Source organism: Platichthys flesus, chromosome 22 (genome assembly GCF_949316205.1).
Source record: "Platichthys flesus chromosome 22, fPlaFle2.1, whole genome shotgun sequence".
NCBI classification, from domain to species: domain Eukaryota; kingdom Metazoa; phylum Chordata; class Actinopteri; order Pleuronectiformes; family Pleuronectidae; genus Platichthys; species Platichthys flesus.
Genome location: NC_084966.1, coordinates 3487195 through 3505773, shown reverse-complemented (window position 1 = coordinate 3505773; position 18579 = coordinate 3487195). Strand labels below are relative to the sequence as shown.

Here is an 18579-nt window from a genome sequence, read left to right as displayed (position 1 = left end):
ATGAGATGTTTGGACACTGGGACCTTGGATGTGTTACTCAGATTTATTGCAAGTAGAGATTAAAAGGAGTGTCACTGAAATTCATCCCAGATTAAATAAGTGTTAGACTTATTGTTCATGTTAAACTTCTCCGTCACTGTGAACGAAGCGAGAGGAGAACAGGATGAACCGGAGAAACGACTCCTCAAGACGCTTTTACTGCTGAAAGGAATTTTGGAAATATTCCCAGATGTGTTCAGTGATGTTCCCGTCCACATTGCATATTTATTATATTAGATCCCATTCATCAGGCAGACAAAATGTTCTTCACATTGACGTGACTGAACTCCAAATATAGCCACGAAACCAAAGTGATGTCATAACTACAGGGTTTTATTGTGAAATTGTGGAAGATTCAATGAAAAATCTGTAGAGATCTTTTATCTGAATCTCAGTGGTTGATCTTGGATTTCTAAATTAAATTCTCTTCAGGATCATTAATCTGCTTGTACCTGTATATTCACACACGTATGTCATTAAGGGTCAGTCACTATATCCAAGCTGTTGTGAAATAACATCCCTCCCTGTTCTGGAGTCCTTTCAGACTGCAGCCCCCCCGCTGCTGTGAGCCTGGAGATCAAGGCCGAGGGCTGAGGTAGTTAGGCAGAAAGCTACGAGTGGGCCAGCAGCTCTCCGACATCCCCTGTTCAACAAAATGTATTTTATTTTACAGACGAGCTTTGAAGATTTCATTTAAGCCCTTAGCCCAAATGCCAAAGCCGGGACACGGTGGACGGTCCCGTTAAAAGGCTTTTTTTTATAAGATGGCCGCAGATTAGCTTCATATGACAGTGATTGAAAGGCTATTTATTCAAATAGGAAAACTAAGACTGATATCAAGAATTGTGTTGAAATGTATAGCAGGGCCAAGGCAGTGTGTCAATATACAGTTCATCTATTGCTGTTGCTGTGTTTCCCTGATCTGCCCTTGATTTCCCAGCCGCGGTGACTAACCGTCGAGGAAACCCCTCTCCAAGAGAAACAGCCGAGCGTGTGCTGCTTCTGCCCGAGCAGTAAATGTCAGCGCCCCGCTGATTGAATGCACGGCGACAGAGATAACTGTAGGGCAGCGTGCCGTCAGGATGGGGGGGCAGAGACCCAGTGACCTAGACTCGTCACACACCTCCAGCACTGCCGGCCTGCTGGCTAAAAGCAAACCTCCCCGGACCTGTGGTCAAATTCGACGCTTCCATTGCTCATTTTTAATCATCTTCTGACCTGTTTGACAAATTGGCTCCACGCAATTGCAGAATGTTTCTGGAAATTGCTGCAGCAACAAGGCAGAGGAGGAATCGTGTGCACCGGTGCGTGAACCAGACCTGAACTGTTCCAGATAGCAGTGGGTCACTCCACAGGAATTCAAATTTATCACTGGAAACTACAGTATTGCTCCACTTCAGATTATTTATATCCATTCCTTTGTTCTCCTATGACGGCAAAGTTATCTAGTAGCAATCTCATACAGTATATGCGCTTTAAATTGATCATTTCATTCAAATGTACATTAATCCATAAATATGTTCACCTCCACAGTTGTTACATACATTCACCAGAGGTACAACAAAGATCCCTGACGTTCCAAGGGCATCTCTTTGTCATTGAGTTGTGTGTGTGAGCCGGTGAAGGTGGTAGGAAGCGGCACATGCGGTGAAGAGAATCCCAAAGGAAACATAAAGAACTCGAGCTCATCGACGTTTCAGTCAAGGACGCCACAGAAGCACCTCTCACACACAGCTGATGCTACACAACTATGTGTTGTGTTGACCCACTTTATTCTCTGCAGTGAAAAAGCTTCTAAAGGGAAAATATAAGTGTAGAGTGTGTGAGACAAGGGTTTTGGTGTGAGGAGATAAATTTAAAACATCTACAGGATGTTGACAGCACCATGTGACCAGAAACAGGTGGTGGTCCTATTTCTATCCTGGGAACTGTGTCCAGTATATGTGCTTGTCTGTCAACACCATCACAGGAATACCAGTTTAATGTGTCCATGTTGGTTTGTTTTTATGTTGTCTAAGAGGTGTGGAACCAATTCCTTTTGTTTCCACCCCCCTGCGGGTGTTCCTGCAGCATTGTGGGAAATGTAGGAAATCTCCTGACTGAATCTTTACAGGCCGATTGTAATGCATCAGTAAATAGGTGGACGTTTTCCCCTTTGAGATTTTCCTGCACTGTGTCAATCTGCAGACTCTCACTTTGGCCCAAATGTGTGGCTGCACCCAAGTGAGACTGGCAGTGCTGCAGGCTATGCACACACTCACACTCACACTCACACACAGACACACACATAGAGAGAGAGAGAGGCAGTCAGACTGAATAAAATGAGGGAAGAGCTCAGGCATAATGTGGAAACACCTCATGTAATGTGGATGCACTCTCTCCTGCAGCTTGTTCAGTATCAACGAACAACATCTACTTGTACTTAAAGATCATTAACACGATTAACCACATGCACGCGATAAATGCACAAAGTGATCTGCAGGTAAAAGCTGCACAATCTGCCTGTTTCAGCCAGAATTTGAATGAGGTCAAATGCATATGGTACAGAGATAGCAGCCAGATAGGCAGAGCCGTGGTGTGTAAAACCCCCCCGGCCCCTTCTCTCCTGGCAGTTCTGTGTCCTGGAGGCAGAGCTCCCACACAACAGACGGGACTCCCAGCACACAGCCTGCAGGGTGGAGCTGTCTCACTGTGGGGACACTGCCAGCTACACCCACAGTCCACTCACTCTGTCGCGGGGGGGGGGGGGAGCTGATGCGGAACGCCGTTGTTCTCATGATGTTAGAGGTGAGGCTGCGTTGGGGATGGATCCTGGAGGCTGAGAGAGGAGGCCTGAGGAGCAGGGAGGTTCCTGTTCACACTCAAAATGCAGAAAGATGATTGTCGCGAATCATCAACTCCACAGGGAAATGCAGTCTCTATTCCCCCCCCCCCCCTTTGTCTGTATCTTCTCGTGAGGAGGGAAATGTGTATGATACACAGGGAGAGATGATAATAAGCTGCACTGCTTTATCATCCTGGGATCACAGGTGAGTTACAGGAGCATCGGTCGGGTCTCTATTGTGCTAAAACCAGCAGTCAATCAGCAGCATTACAACATTCCTCTTCTTTATTCTTCTTCTTCTTTATTCTTCTATGAATAAAACATAGTTCACAAGTGATTGAGAAACTCTTCCTTCTCCAGGCTTTGTTTCATCCTCCTCCATGTTGGTTGAAGTTCTCTCACCCATGAGAAACACAGGAGTTGTGAGTGTTCATTAGGCACAGAAATATCAGTGACATATTTCTACCACTGCCACTAATAGATGCAGATGTATTTATAAAATAGTCCTTTCCATCTATATTTACTGTTATTCCTCCTATTGTTATACTGCATATTTATACATAAGATAGAGGAAGATGCCCCAAATTAAAAGTTTTAGTGTAATGTACATAACCTGACCCAGCTCAGATGATATAAATACACAGTAGTTCTATTAAATCCAATAATAAGCAAAAGCTTTAGGTGTTTATTACTACATCTAGTGTCATTTTAATTTGTGCTTATACAGATGTTATAATTTAACAGGAAAATAAATCAAGACTCTGAATTTTCCTTTTTATTTTATAACGTTACTTTGCTTTATTTGACAGAGAAGTGTTGGGTCTGTAGGGGGCGCCATGGTGGAGGGCAGCAGGAGGATCTTCATCCAGAGGAGGGGGAGGAGGAGGCCGCGGCCATTGGCTGCTGAAGCTTATATATACAGGGGAATGGCTCCACCGGCTCAGAGCAGGACGAGACACCGGGAGGAGCAGCAGCTGAGAACCGGACAGGCACCGTGAACACCACATCTGGACCAATCAGGACCAATCAGGACCGGACTCCTGTTATTATTATTTCTTTTATAGTTATTGCCTTTTTTCTACACTTTTTCCCGATTGAAATCAATGAAGGAGAGACGCTCGTGTCAGAAGCAATCTCTCAAATCCAGCATGGATCCCAGTCACAGCGTGAAGTGTAAGATAGTGGTGGTGGGAGACAGCCAGTGCGGGAAGACCGCGCTGCTTCACGTGTTCGCCAAGGACTGTTTCCCGGAGGTGAGACCCCTGCACCCAGCACACCCACACTACACCCAGTATCCTGCACCCAGCACACCCACACTACACCCAGTATCCTGCACCCAGCACACCCACACTACACCCTGCACCCAGCACACCCACACCACTGCCTGCACCCAGTATCCTGCACCCAGCACACCCACACTACACCCTGCACCCAGCATCCTGCACCCAGCACACCCACACCACTGCCTGCACCCAGTATCCTGCACCAGCACACCCAGCAGTCCCACACTACAGCCTGCACACTCACCCTAATCCACCCTACCCCTAAACCCTACACCCAGCACACCCCCTCTACACCCTAACCCACCCCACACCCTACTCACCCTCACCCTACACACCAGTGACCTTGCTGCATATAAACCTGATTTTAATGGTACATATAGTCACATGATCAGATGGTGCTTTTATGTGTCAGATGCTTCAGTAATGAAGATGCATGCATGCCCAATAGTGGAAGCAGAGCTGTAGTATTGTGTTAGTTTGGGTTAGGGTTAATTATAACAGGAATAAAAGCAGTGTTGTATTACTCTGCATGTGACCTCTCATTTTAGACATTAAAAGCATAATCTGACGTCTAAACACTTCATTTCCCACAACCCATTGCTCTCTGTCCCCGTGTCCCCTGCAGAGCTATGTCCCCACAGTGTTTGAGAACTACACGGCCAGTTTCGAGATCGACACGCAGAGGATCGAGCTCAGCCTGTGGGACACCTCAGGTAAAAAATCACACTGTGCAATGTGTCACCCCCCCCCCCTGCCTGCCTGCTCCATGCTATGTGTGTGTGTGTCTGTATGTGTGTGTCCCCGGAGATCAGTCCAGGGTGAAGTGTCCAGACCTGTTCAAGCGGGTAGCTCTCTTGCACAGCCCCTCTGTGGACATGCAAACAGCTGATAACGTGTCAAACCTCCAGAGGCCCGATTCAGGAGCAGGGCTGCGTTTATGAATAATGAAATTAATCTGTGACCCATTTTTAATCAATAAAGCTGGGTTAATCCTCTCTCCTGGTCGGAGGGTGCTGTTGCTACACACCAGGCACACTTCCCCTCAGATTAGGTACAGGCCTCACCTTTCACCCACATGGAAAGGTTGTGTTGTCTCCCAGCGATCCCAGAAATGCAGGAGAGGGATGGATTTCATATGAATTCTTCCCAGCTGAGGGAAACAGAGCTAATGATAGAGGCTGCGCATGTTCATGTTCTCACATCTGGAGAACACTCACTGTTTCCTCACTGCGATTTTTGGGAAAGTTTTGTTGTGCAACACGTGGACTGGAACTCCATTTTTTTTTTTTGTAATCGCTTGGTGGTTGGACTTTGGGTTCAAACCAGCTGCTGCTTCCCCCGTGTGTGTGAGTGTGAGTGTGTGTGTGTGTGTGTGTGTAAACAACCCATTTTCCCATCCATCAATGCCTGAGCAGTGAATAGCACAGCAGTCAGTCAGGCGTGAGTGAGGCGTATGTTGTGTGTGTGTGTGTGTGTGTGTCGTGGGTGCGATGGGTGGAGACAAGCCGGCAGCCAGCTGTTGCAAGTCTCTGGCCTGGAATTCCTCAGCGATGTTGGAGTTTGAATGACGAGCTTTCTCGCGTGCCAGGATCAGCAGGACACATTTTTAATTCCTCCTCCCAAAGGAGAAACACGCTACACAATCCATTTACACATTCTGATTCCACACGATCACATCAAGGACCTTGAGGTTTGATTTCTTGGCCTTTTTGCCCAGTTTCAAGAGGAAATGAAAATAAATGCGTCAGCAGATAGAAATTCATTTCCAGGCTCGGTAACACTACCAGCAAAAGCAAAACAAGGAGCTCCGGTTTCAAATTCCTTCACCCCGACACCGTGTGTGTGTGTGTGTGTCTGTGTGTGTGGTGGAAAGTGGAAGAAATGAGAACCGGCCAGAGTGAGAATTATGTTTATATTGTGCTGTGTTGGCAGACCGCCTGCAGCCCTTTTTCCTTTTTCTCTTTATGCTTCATAAAACAGCGATGGTGGTGGGTGAGGGGGGGGGGGGGGTTGTGGTTCCTATTAGATCAGTGGGACTGAGATGGAGCCAAGTCCCTCCACACCCACCTTCAATCCTAACCCCCCACTCACACTCACACAGACACACCCAACAACTGATTGATACAGCTTTCAGCATGACCAGTCCCTTTGTAGAGACGACCATCGACCTTATCTCCTGAGGTGTGCAGGAGAGGTGTGTGTGTGTGTGTCTGTGTGACCCCAGCATGCACTCGGACAAAGACCAGGACGCAGCCATGAAGACAAACACTAGCCTGCCATCCCCCTCCCTGACGCACACCTACAGACACTGTGGTGGTCTTTGTTCTGCAGTGACGAGTGGCCTAATGAGCAGCCTCGTGTGTGTGTCTGTGTGTGTGTTAAAAGGGAGGGTGGTGAGAGTAATTCAGGTCATTAAGGTAAATGCCTGCCAGTTGTGTTCCTGTCCATTTGGTCCCCGGGCCCCACCCTGCTTGGCCCTGCTTCCCAGCCCTCGGGGTGGGATCCACCGGGGTCCGGGCCGCAGCCTTTGATGCTTCACACTTCATTCGCCGGCACAGGAAGCGGGTTTATGTTGTCCGCCCGCCTGCCTGCACGTCTGAATGAGCCGCAGAGGTGTGTGTGTTTGTGTGTCTGTGTGTGTGTGAGATTCAAACCGGAGGGTAGGAAGATGGCAAAGGTAAACAGAACAATCCCTTTGGCTCGGCGCCTGCCTGAGGCCTCTTCCACAGGAGAAAAGAGGGAAGATGCACCTCAGAACCTTTTTAAGAAGGAAGCTCAGGCAGACTATTTTCTTTTTTCAGTATTTCATTTAAAAAATGTTAGAAAATGACAAATTATACACATCACTACTTCGTTGAGTCTGCGCTAATGTCTTTAAATTGCTTCTCCAACACTTAAAAGAGCCCAGACACAAAGATATTTAATTAACAATGCTGTAAAACAGAGCATCCACAGCCTAGCATTTAAGAAACTGCATCTATAACCAGTTCTAAGTACTTCTTATTTATACATTTATTACAACTTATAGATTCTTACACTGGTTTGAGTTGATTTGTAGCTGTTCACGCACCAGTTCCTAACTGTCTCAGCTGTTTTGGTGCATTTATCACCAGCTTCACTTTGTGGGTGCAGAGTCAACTGTGGATTAGAGCATCTTTCAATAGCTGATTTAATATAGCTGTTGTAGTCTGGGTCCAGCAGGTTGTTGTTCATACTGCACATTCTGCTGGAAATGTTTTCTTCCTTCAGAAATCATCAGTCTATGATGTTTGTTCCAACCCTCTTTGGAAATGTTCCAGAGCCAGAACAAGTGAGCGCTGTAATCAAATCTCAACCACAGGATCTCAGGCAGCTTCACATCTCTTTCTCCCAAACGAAAAGACGTGTGTGCTAAACCCCATGGATCTCATTTTATGATATTTATCCCAGGGAACCTCATGGGATCGGTTTTTATTTACCTCTGCACACGAGAAGACGACCTACTTTTGAAAAGAGGACTCAGATAAAAGAGTTTTAAAGGAGGACACGTAATGAGCGTCCCAGATCACTTCCCTGTGTCGTCTCCAGTTATGAGAGTTGGTCGAGCTCCTCTGCTGCTCCCACACTGCGTGCCCCCTTCATTCCTGTGTCGGCGGCCATTGTTGCGTTGGATCACATTTCTGGGCCCTGCGAAGTGGAGCCGCATGTCTGGCATTCCTCAGACTAAAGGTTTCTACTTCCTCCACCACAAAGACCCCTATTGTACGCAGCGCGCCCTAGATCCTCAGTGGAGAGAGAGAGAGGCGCGGCCTGGTTCACTGAAGCCCCCTACCTCGCTTCCAGGGGGAAATTGAATCACGGCGGAGCGGAGTGCTGGTGATACAGCGTACGTGCTGAAGGACAGAGGAATCCAGGGAGGGATTAATGGGCTTCCTGTCTGCTAATGTCATGGAAGGACTGTGTGATGTTGCATATTTAAAATCCAGCCGGTCCTTTGAGTGGAAGCATGTGACTCCTCTGCCTGACTTTCACCTGCTCATCCTGTTTGGACGTGTTGAACTTCATTCATGGAGTCGGCCCTGACTCCCTTTGTGGTTCATGTGGCTGTGAAGCTTGTTTGGGTGAATCTCTGTTGAGCTTTGGGTTAATTCAGGTTGATCTGAGTGGTGGTTGTCCTCTCTTATTCCACACAACACAAATATCTATTATCCAATATGGCAGCTTCATAGCTTCTCTGTATAAACTCCACGGTCATATCACACAACCCGAAGCATCTTCAGTTACCTGACAGTTACCACAGCAACAACCGAAGACATCAGTTAATGTTATTCCAGTTTAAACCAGTTCAGTTTGTGTGGAACACTTCTGACTGGTCCTAGGTTATATATTGAAGCTCCGTGGACGTGCCTGTCGCTGTGTGTTGTTTCCACAGGTGTCCCTGAAGGCTTAATGCCTGTCCACACACACACACACACACACATGCTCAGCGCCCCTCAGCTCAGCAATGTTAGCTATGCAGTAAATCAGCGCGGCTGCAGACCTGTTGCCATACCTCCAGTCTGTCGGCTGCAGCTGGCGTTCCTCAGGGCCGCATGTGTCGGTGTGAGATAAAGAACCTTCTCATGTCCGCGAGCCGTTAATACGTGAAGGAAAGTGGGATGCCTCGAACATCGTGGAATACTTAAGAACTCCATCGCTCGCCGGCAACCGCAGGGAATTTCTCTTTTCTCTTATTTTTTTGGGCGGAAGTCAGGAAACATCTGGGAATTGTGAATTAATGAGTCGCATGGCATGAATAGAGCAGAATGTATTCTCCGACATGTTTCATGTATATTTATTCCATTCAGGGCTGCGTTTCATCCCAGCTGTTGTGGAAACCAGCCTGGAAAAGCACATTAACAAACCAGGAAGGAAGAAGGTTTATTTTTTTCCATCTTGGCAGAGCTTGGTATTTCATTGTCTCGTCCTTCAGCTGCTGTGAGAACGACACGAGCAGCGACTCTGTTTAAGAGAAGGGCGAGAGGCCTGGAGAGTGTGTGTCAGTGCGTTTAAAGGACAGAGAGGGAGGACAGGGTGTGTGTAGCTTTCCAGATATAGAGATCCTGTGGGAGAACAATGACGGGAGCTAATTAGATGACAGTCACCAGGTCTTTGTGTGTGGGGGGGTGTTAGCACTGGGATTTCCTCTTATCTTTCCAGGCGGCAGGAAGACGATCTCAAAGTGGCGTTTTTGTGACGCAGGGTTAATTCAGCTCTAAACAGGAGACGAGAATAAAAATGTCGACTATTAAAAAAAATCTCAGTACACTCCTCAATTTGCATTATTCTCCTGTTTATGTTGTGCAGCTTGAAGGGTTTTGCATAGATGCACTGAGAGGATTTGCTGCTATAAATACTTAAATCTCCCGGTAGATGCACAGGAATATTTCCGACTCGGAGACAAATCAACAACAAGACCTCACAGGCTGCAGCCGGCTCACTCTGAGACGTGCGTTTCCTCTCATTGGCTCGATTAATAACAATCAATTCATTGTAAAAATGTCAGCAGGGTTTTATTTTCCCTGTGATTGGTTCCAGGCAGCGAGGACTGTAAAGATCAAACATGGCACTGTGGTTGTGATCGGTCGAGAGACGGCCATAAAAATACATTCTTGCGGGTGACGGGGGGAACAGGGGGGGGGGGGGGGGTCCACATTCCAGCTCGCCCTGTGCTGCGTCTGCGAGAGCCGCTCAGCGTGGAGCCGGGAGGTTTAGGTGGTGTCACCTATCAGAGGGTTTCAAAGGGGTTTCCAAAGGGAGGGAGTGGAAGAGCGGCTGGGAAATGGCGAGCCCGTGCGTTCCCATGTGAAATGCATTATGTTTACATCAAGACATCATGATCACTTACTCTGTGTCGCTCCTGGCGTCCATACTTAACTGACTTTCAGTTTTTTGGAATGGTCATTAGCTGCAATCTGGCACCGAACAAAGCCGACCTGGCTTTTCGCTCTGCAAACTGGAGACCAGTTAACGGATCTGTCATAATAACCATAAGTAGACAGCTACACAAGAACTACCATTAAATATCCACTTTGGATATGAATATTAATTCTACTTTAAATGTGTAATTACTAGAATAATAAAGATGTAATTATATTTCACCATCACATAAAACAAGATGTAAGAAGCTCAGTTCATTAGTTTCTCAACTAGAACTGATTTATCCTGAAACGGTAGTCCTGCAGTTTGAAACTGTTGATTTGTGTTATAAGGACTTTGTTGTCACAGCGTTGTGTGTTGTGATGCCCTGACCTCACGGACAGTCCTGGTTCATGCACGTGGAACTTGTGATGATGCATGTAGATTTGGTTCAGATGTCTTTATGCAGGAGTGCTACATGCAAACAGGCTTGAGCCCGGCTCAGGCCTGGAAGGAAGCGTGGATCGTGTAAACGGTGTCGTCTCCCATCCAGACTGTTTAGATTAGGAGCATTCGAGCTCCGTGTGTGTGTGTGTTTGTGTGCGTTTTGTGTATGTGTGTGTGACATTGTGCATTCCTGGCCCTTCTCCACACTGTGTTTAGAGAAGACCTCCCAGGGGAACCTTCACTTCACCCCAAACAAAATTGTCCACATTCTTGGCAGCCGGTTGCGTGTGGTCAGCCTGTGCTCGTCATGTGATCTTGACTCACCTTGACATGACGCCAACCCCCCCCCCCCACCCCTCTTCTTCTCCGGAGATGTTTCCGTCTGCTGGGTTTGGGTGGTGGTGGGGGGGGGGAGATGGGCGTCGCCACTCACACATGGTCTCAATTTCTGAGGGGGGAGTCATTTCCTCGCTCTGAAGTTCTGCTTCTCCGCAGAGGATTTTCTTCAACATGTGATCTTGTCGCAGTCAGCATATTTGTTCCGACTGATGCTGTTTGTTTTGCTCGCCCGGTTGCTATGGATTGTTGAGGCGCTGCAGTAATTTAAGTCTCAGGAACGAGTTTGAAGAAATGATTTTCCCGTGTTCATGCATTCAGGGAATATCTTGTGGTCGGCGGTAGATTCTGTTGCTGCCCCTCATTTGAATAAAGGTATTTCCTGTTCAGACAAACCACAGAGTTTTAAATCTCCACGTTCCCAAGGCGAACATTTTCAAGTGCAAAGATCATTTCTACCTCCTTCCTTTTTAAAAGCTGAACACAGCAGCAAGTTGGCTTTTCAATACGTGGAAAGATGGGGACACATAAAAACACTTGTGACACAAATTGATCAATGTCCTCTGAAGTCAAGGTTTCTCCGACAAAGCCAATTGGATTTGGATAACTTCGTTGCCTGGACAGGAAACTAGTTCTTCGGATGTGTGTGGGAGCAAGTGAAGCTCGGTTAGGAGCAGAGCAGTGATTTCTACACGCAGGTCATTCCTCTCTAAGGATCAAGTGAATTATGAGGTCCTGTTGCATGGACTAGGGTGTGTATTAAATCCTGATGTTGCCTCTTTGTTTCAGGATCTCCGTACTACGACAACGTGAGGCCTCTCTCCTACCCGGACTCCGACGCCGTGCTCATCTGCTTCGACATCAGCCGCCCGGAAACCCTCGACAGCGTCATGAAGAAGGTTTGTAGCTCTTCACCGACTCCTTCATCCGACGAGCCGCTGGGGGAAGTCTCAGCCTTTAAGCTCCAAGCACTTTAAAGTCTGCTCACTTTGATTTCATCGGATGTGCCTACAAAGGGCCGTGTTGCATTTAACTGGATCAGGAGTTTAAGTCGACAGTTTAGATTTTTTCTTTTGGAGCCTTGGTCAGATCTTGTGATGTTGTAGTGTGACTAGTGGAAGGTCGCTGGGTTAAATCCTCGGGGCAGCTGGGAGAAGGAAGCTCTCCACTTCCTCAAACTCCTGCTGAGGTGTTTTTAAGCCACCAGTTACTCACATGAAGCCACTGGGCATCCGATGACTGAGGCGGTGGCTGTAACGACCACATGTCAGAAGCATGTACTGGTTTAAGGTTTTCTCAGGAGTCTCAGAAAACAGTTTATTTTAATTCTAAAAGCATTATTTTCTGAAGTTGAACAAACCTGGCATGTGCTCTGACAAACGTGGACACAGACGTCCATGAGATCGGACCATTCGGGTCATTCTTCATTTATTTAATAGATATCTTACATAATGTGATATATAATACATGTCTTACCAGGCTGACTGAATAAATGACTAGATGAAATGACAGGATCCGTCCCTGGCCTTATTTCTACAGCCTAAATGAGTCATATTTAAACAGAACTCATTTAAAAATACATAGATGAACATGTCCTGCAGCTTTATTTTGGGTCTAAATGTTAACGTCCTGTACAACACTTTTACACATTAGTAGTAATTTGGAATATCATTAACATATAAAAGACTTGTGATCGTTGTGTCAGTCAGAGGTCACGCCTCAAACAATGACTCTGCACATTAGCATCAGCGATGGTATTTATTTGGACTAAACAACTTCCTCTTTGGACGTCGCTCGAACTTGATCCGCTGACCAGCCAGTGAGTCCTGAGGCACGTGAGCCTCAGATTAAGACCCCTGGAGAAATGCCATCGATCACAGAGTGTTTATTGTTGTCAGGGAGGAAACGTGAGGATTATTTGTGGTTCCATTCCAGGGTTCAATGTGTGAGGGGGCTGCAGGAAGTGCCAGCTTTAACCTTTGGACTCGAGAAGGCGGGTGACGGGGGGGTTGGAACTTGTGCCAGGAACATTCTTTCTTAACACGGAATAACTTTGAATCATAGTTTTCAAACTCCTGGTTTATATTTATTTGGGAATGGTTATATGATACTGATGGATTGACAGATAATTTCCCTTTTGCATTAGGAGACAACGTTGTGAGATGATGCCTGACTGAGATGTTCTGTGTTTCTCCACAGTGGAAAGGGGAGATCCAGGAGTTTTGTCCCAACACCAAGATGCTGCTGGTTGGATGTAAATCTGACCTGCGCACTGACCTGAGCACATTGGTGGAGCTTTCCAACCACAGACAGACCCCAGTCTCTTATGACCAGGTAGGCAGATTAACAGTGTTCAACCTCCATGTGTGGGACTGTAATCTCTGATGAATAACAGCTCATTGTACTCGACCTCAAGCCAGGTCTAACTGATCCCTGAGAGCCGAAATCCTTTCGTCATCGTTGACGCCAGTAAATGTGTTCACCTCCCGGCTAACCTGACCTCGATCCGTTCCTTCCGGCGCTGACCCTATCTGACCTCTTCCCTCCTCAGGGTTCCAGCATGGCCAAGCAGATCTCGGCGCCCTACATCGAGTGCTCGGCGCAGCAGTCGGAGAACAGCGTCAGAGACATTTTCCACGTGGCCACGCTGGCTTGCATCAACAAAAACCACAAAAACGTCAAGCGCAGTAAAGCCACCCGCGGCAACAAGAGGATTTCACACATGCCCAGTCGGCCCGACCTGGCGGCCGTGGCTTCGGACCTCCGGAAGGACAAAGCCAAAAGTTGCTCTGTCATGTAACCGACCGGCCTGAGGGGGATTAGCCTGAGGAGAATGAGGACAGAACCCAGTGCGAGCAGGAAACGATGGGGCAGCGCTCCCTCCTGCATGCTCAAGGCCCCCGATGTGACTGGAGAGGGCTTTTGTTAGCTTCAACTCATCTACATGTTACTGGAATACTCTGCACCGACAAAAACTCAACACGTCATCGCGTCCCAATCCATTTGGCCCCCTGCCCTATCAGACAAGGAAGCAATCTGTCAGAGGGCTACCTGCTCCAGGAAGTGACCTGCTTCCTCCGGGAGGACAAAGCGGACGCGGTGGAGGCTTTCCACGCCAACAGGAAATGAGCAGGAGTAGTGATGTCATGAGGACGCAGTCATTTGTAAAGGAAGGGTTTGAGAACGTGTGATCTTTGTGAATGAGAACCAAAGCCTGCGATTAGGGGTTTGGATGCTCTGGGAGAAAAAAAGAAAAGGTGGAGCTGCTGTTGTTTGTGCCGGATCAAGGACTTTTAGCTCGGAGGGCTTAAACAACAAGTCGTCCCTGTGGTTTGGAACTGATTCACCCTCACCCCTGCTCCTGTAGCTCCTGTAGTAACTGTCTGTGTGCAGAGGAGACCAGAAGAGGCGTTTCCTCACGCCACCTGAAGGAATCCTGGCCCTGCGTGTCCCCTGTCTTTGAGATGTTGTCAGTATAATGTGAAGTCATTGGTGTGTAACTGCGTCATTGTTTGATTTTTAAGCTTAATCCTGATGAGTTGCAGCCACGAGGAGCTGAAGCTAGAAGCTGTCCGAGGTTAAAACTGCACGTTTGTACCAGTCAGGCCGACATGTCCCCTCAGCAGCTTTAGATGTTTGCTGATTTTCTGAACATGAGACTTGAAAACCATGAGCAAGGAGGCTGGATTCAGGCTCGAAGCTTTGCCGATGATTCCTTCAGTCCATGTAATACACATTGAATTTGGCCGTTAATCCTCTCGAGGAGTGAGAGATTGAGCTGAAAGAACTTTAACTTGTTTATCAGAAGTTCTCTGACTCATCCGTTGGGTAATATCTCCTCGTAGAGGCCCGGCACCAAGTCACAGCAACAGCGATTTATTTCCAAAGGATTTGCAGGAAGTCGTAAATTCACTCATGCACGTAAAGAAATCTGTGGAGGCCCGAGTTTTATGTGTGGTGCAGTGTTAACTTTAACTTCTGATAACTGGTTATCGATATATTCAGTCATTCACACGTCTTTTGAATAAACACTGTGAACTGTGATGATCTTATTTGTCCTATGTGCTCATTCCACGAGGGCCTCCATTGGAAATGCAACTAAACGAATCAACGAATGAGAAAATGAGACGTTGTTGAATTTGTGGTTTTCGTTTGAACAACTGTGCAATTTACAGACTGTTTGAATCTAGTTATTGATGCACTTTTAATGGAACTTTTAAAACTTCCCCAATTAGCTTGTTCAAATGCCAGTGTACTGTTGCCAGACTGTTTATCTTTATTATTTTCTCAGCTGTTGCCTCCCTCCCATGTACATTGTCATGTTTTCTTGAATGTTGATCTCACCTTCAAAATGTCTTTGCCAATGTTGTTGCGACAATATTTATTGAATTATATATTTTCCCTTTAGAATAAATGCAAATGGAATTGAAGCAAAGTGTCTTTAGTTGTCATTGAGTGAGAAAAATATTTATTCAAGAGGAGTTGATGGATCTACTGAATTTCTGCATTGAGGCTGAAACCGAGGATCTTCTCTTTGTTTGAGTTCAGATAGAAATCGAGGGCTTGAATCATTTAATCTTCAACATTCACTTCCATGAGAGACGTGCTCTCCCTCCATATTGAATGCACATACAAGTCGTTAGAAGCAGAGACTTCTGCACATGTGGTGGAAACAACTTAACTCCAGACACAGATCTATGTTCATAGTAGGAGCTTTTCAATCGTGGCTTAATGACGTAGGGACGTGTCATCGGCTTTCTGAGCTGGAAACATTTTCATGAAATACAGGAAGGAAGGAAAAATGAAGTAACTACAACATGAGATTAAAATGATGTTCAATTAAAAGTATTATCTTGAATGTGAATCTCTACAAAGTAATTTCCTTGAGAAATATAAAGTTCCATTTGTTTCAGTGGTGTCAGTGACTGCACAGGTGAGTCCTCTTCAGTTCGTCTCCTGCTCTGTAAAAGCCCAGATGGTGAGTTTACATTTTCCACAGAGGGACACGCCTGCAGTCGGACTTCTTGTTCAGCGAGACTTTTAATGACCCAGTTTAATGTGGAGTCTGGAAACTTTGGGTGGGGAATGAGCTCGAGTCCTGTCAACAATGCTGTAAATCCTCCGCTGATCCCTGTTCTTCGAAACGCAGATAAGTCATTCATCCTTCACCATTGAGTAAAGTTTAGGTGGCTTCACTAACACACACCCTAATGCAGATCTAATGTTAACGTTATATTAGTTTGAAACACTTGAACTGAGTCAAGTTAAATAAAGGACATGAGTTAATGTACCACACAAAATGGGATGAAAGAGTTTTTACATGCCGTGTGTCAGCAGTCTCCCCGAGCTGGACTCGAGTCCTTGACGTCTCATTGTGAAGCCAGAGGAACAAACAGCTCTCTGTGAGTCACACTGCGTCTCCTCGGCAGTTTGAAAAGTTACGGTACCACCGGAGGCAGACGGTGTCGTACAGGCCGGGTTCAATCCCCCCCCGGGGCCCGCTGAGCATGCAAACTGCTTTTCCTCACATGGCAAACCTATATATCATGTGGTGACTTCATCACATGCATGAGGCCTGAGATGTATGAGGTTGTCGGGGTGGGGGGGGGGGGGGGGGGACCGGGCTGTCAGGTGGGTAATAAATGTCGCAGTGGAAAGATGCAGCATTGTGTTTATTCAGACTGCATAGAGGAAGAAATCATATCTGATCCAAGTCTAATTAATTATTTATTATTTAATTTCTAATGAGGAAGTTTGATAATTCCTGAAAGTGGACGGACAAAGAATGAAACTCTATAATAGATTTGACCTTGAAGTCGACGCTTTGTCAAGTTTATTCGTTTTACTTATCAAATTACTGAAAGTTCAAGAAATAATCTCAAACAGTTGAATTTCAAAACGCCCTTCATGGACGTGCACCTCGGGTTTGTCCTTGTGCTTTGTCACATTTATAATAAACAGGGATAGTTTCCTTAGAGGTGATTTCCAAGAGAGTTCACTGAGGCCTGTTCAGATGCATTGTGGGAATTAGGCAGGGTGGGGACGAGGAAAACCACAAACAAAGAAAAACCTTCGAATTGAGACACGCTGCTGTACAAATGAAAAGAGACGCTCACATCCTGACATGTCAGACTCTGCAGCTGCTCTTTCACATGTGTTTACACCTTGAAACATTTAGCCGCTGATTCGCTGTAATGGCGCTGGTGGACCGACACTGACCCACAGCGACTCTGAGCCTGTTGAGCTTGTACTGGTATTCAGCCTGACCCAGATACTGCAATAAGTCAGGAATCCCACTAACACCCGTCTGAAACCCTGCACATGGGTGGACTGACCTGGCAGTTTTGCATGTCTGCAGTCCGCCCTGTCCTCTGCTGTAAGTGTCCTGTAACGTCTCATTGTACCCAGTTGTGTTAGTATGAGGGAGAGAGGTGAGCTAATACATTGATTACAGATGTGCTGCGAGTGATTCCCCCCCCCCCCCCCCCCCCCCGTTCTCCCGAGCTCGTGCTCTTATGACTTGCAGCTGTGTTTCTTAGACGTACCAGTGGCTTTGCTCTCGGGAGGAAAATGTCACTCGATACGCTACTTTGGTCCAGAATGAAATATCTCAGCAGTTATTGGACAGATTGCAGATTTTCTCTTTACTAACATTCATGGTCTGCAGAGGCTGAACCCTGCTGACTCTAGTTAATTCTATTAAAGTGTCTCGTGGATTGGGATGAAATGTTATGTTACATGGGAGGAAGTGGAGAAGTCTCATCCATCTTTACATACAGTGTATGAATCTGTCTTATTGGTGGTTATACAGTGAATATTTGTATTGTAAGATGTTGAATATAATAAACGTTGCACCAGTGTTTGCATGATATTAGCAGCTTCTCTTTTGCCTTTCACAAACTCACAGTCACATTATTATATACAACTTTGCTCTTTCTACTGCATCCAGAGTCAGACACAAACATATCTCCGTCACACACACACACGCACAGACAGACACGCACACACGCTGGTGGCATTTCTGTGAGTGAAATGTGACAAGCAGCAACTCCTCTCTGCCGCATGTGAAAAGGTCGAGCTCCATTGTCGCCCACGGCAGCCGAGTCCCAATAGACAGAAATTATCTGAAAGGAAAGAAAAGCGATTAGTCAATCTCCTCATCGTATTCTTTTGTTTGCACCTGCCTCCATTAATCTGACAGGTGACAAACTGGGAGCTGGAGAACCGAGCTGCCAGACGTCAAGATGTCTTTCCTCATTGGACATTTTATCTCAATTTCAGACTAATAAGTGGATCACAGCAAGAAGAAGCTCCGGGTTTTGTCATTGCGATTCCCTATTTGAGTTTGATTCATAAAGGGAATTTCTGTAAACTGTCCAAAGACCATTTCGAAGCATCACTCCAGATTTCCCCAATGTACACTTTTGATAAATAGTTTTAATATTAAGCCAAAGATCCTTCTCCCACTCTCCACTGCTACAGAAAATACATTTCTTAATTTGTCTGCCGTAACAGGCTTAGAGGGAGACAGACTCTATTCATCACTGTCCCTGTACGAGTGAGAGGCTCTTTTTCATCTTGATTAAGAAATAAAATTGCTTGGATGAAGTGTCAGGGCGAGAGCAGGAACTCGATTGAGCGGGAGTGATAATCGATCAAGTGCATATTGGTGTTTACGTGCGGTCCAGCCTCAGATATCAAAGCGGGTGAAGTGAGCTGGAAAGTGAGCTGTTATCTGTCAGTAAAGCAGAAATCATCGCTGCTCCCCCACTG

At 46.4% G+C, this 18579-nt stretch overlaps 1 protein-coding gene across 1 annotated transcript; it reads left to right on the top strand.

The window, feature by feature from the left end:
• The first annotated feature begins 3813 nt into the window (after window positions 1-3813).
• On the top strand, window positions 3814-15235 carry rnd3a (Rho family GTPase 3a). The gene is made up of 5 exons (XM_062380544.1): window positions 3814-4116; window positions 4772-4859; window positions 11596-11705; window positions 13006-13140; window positions 13358-15235. Exons 1-5 carry the CDS (start codon window positions 3967-3969, stop codon window positions 13604-13606), a joined length of 732 nt encoding a protein of 243 aa, XP_062236528.1. The 5' UTR covers window positions 3814-3966; the 3' UTR covers window positions 13607-15235.
• The last annotated feature ends 3344 nt before the right edge of the window (window positions 15236-18579 follow it).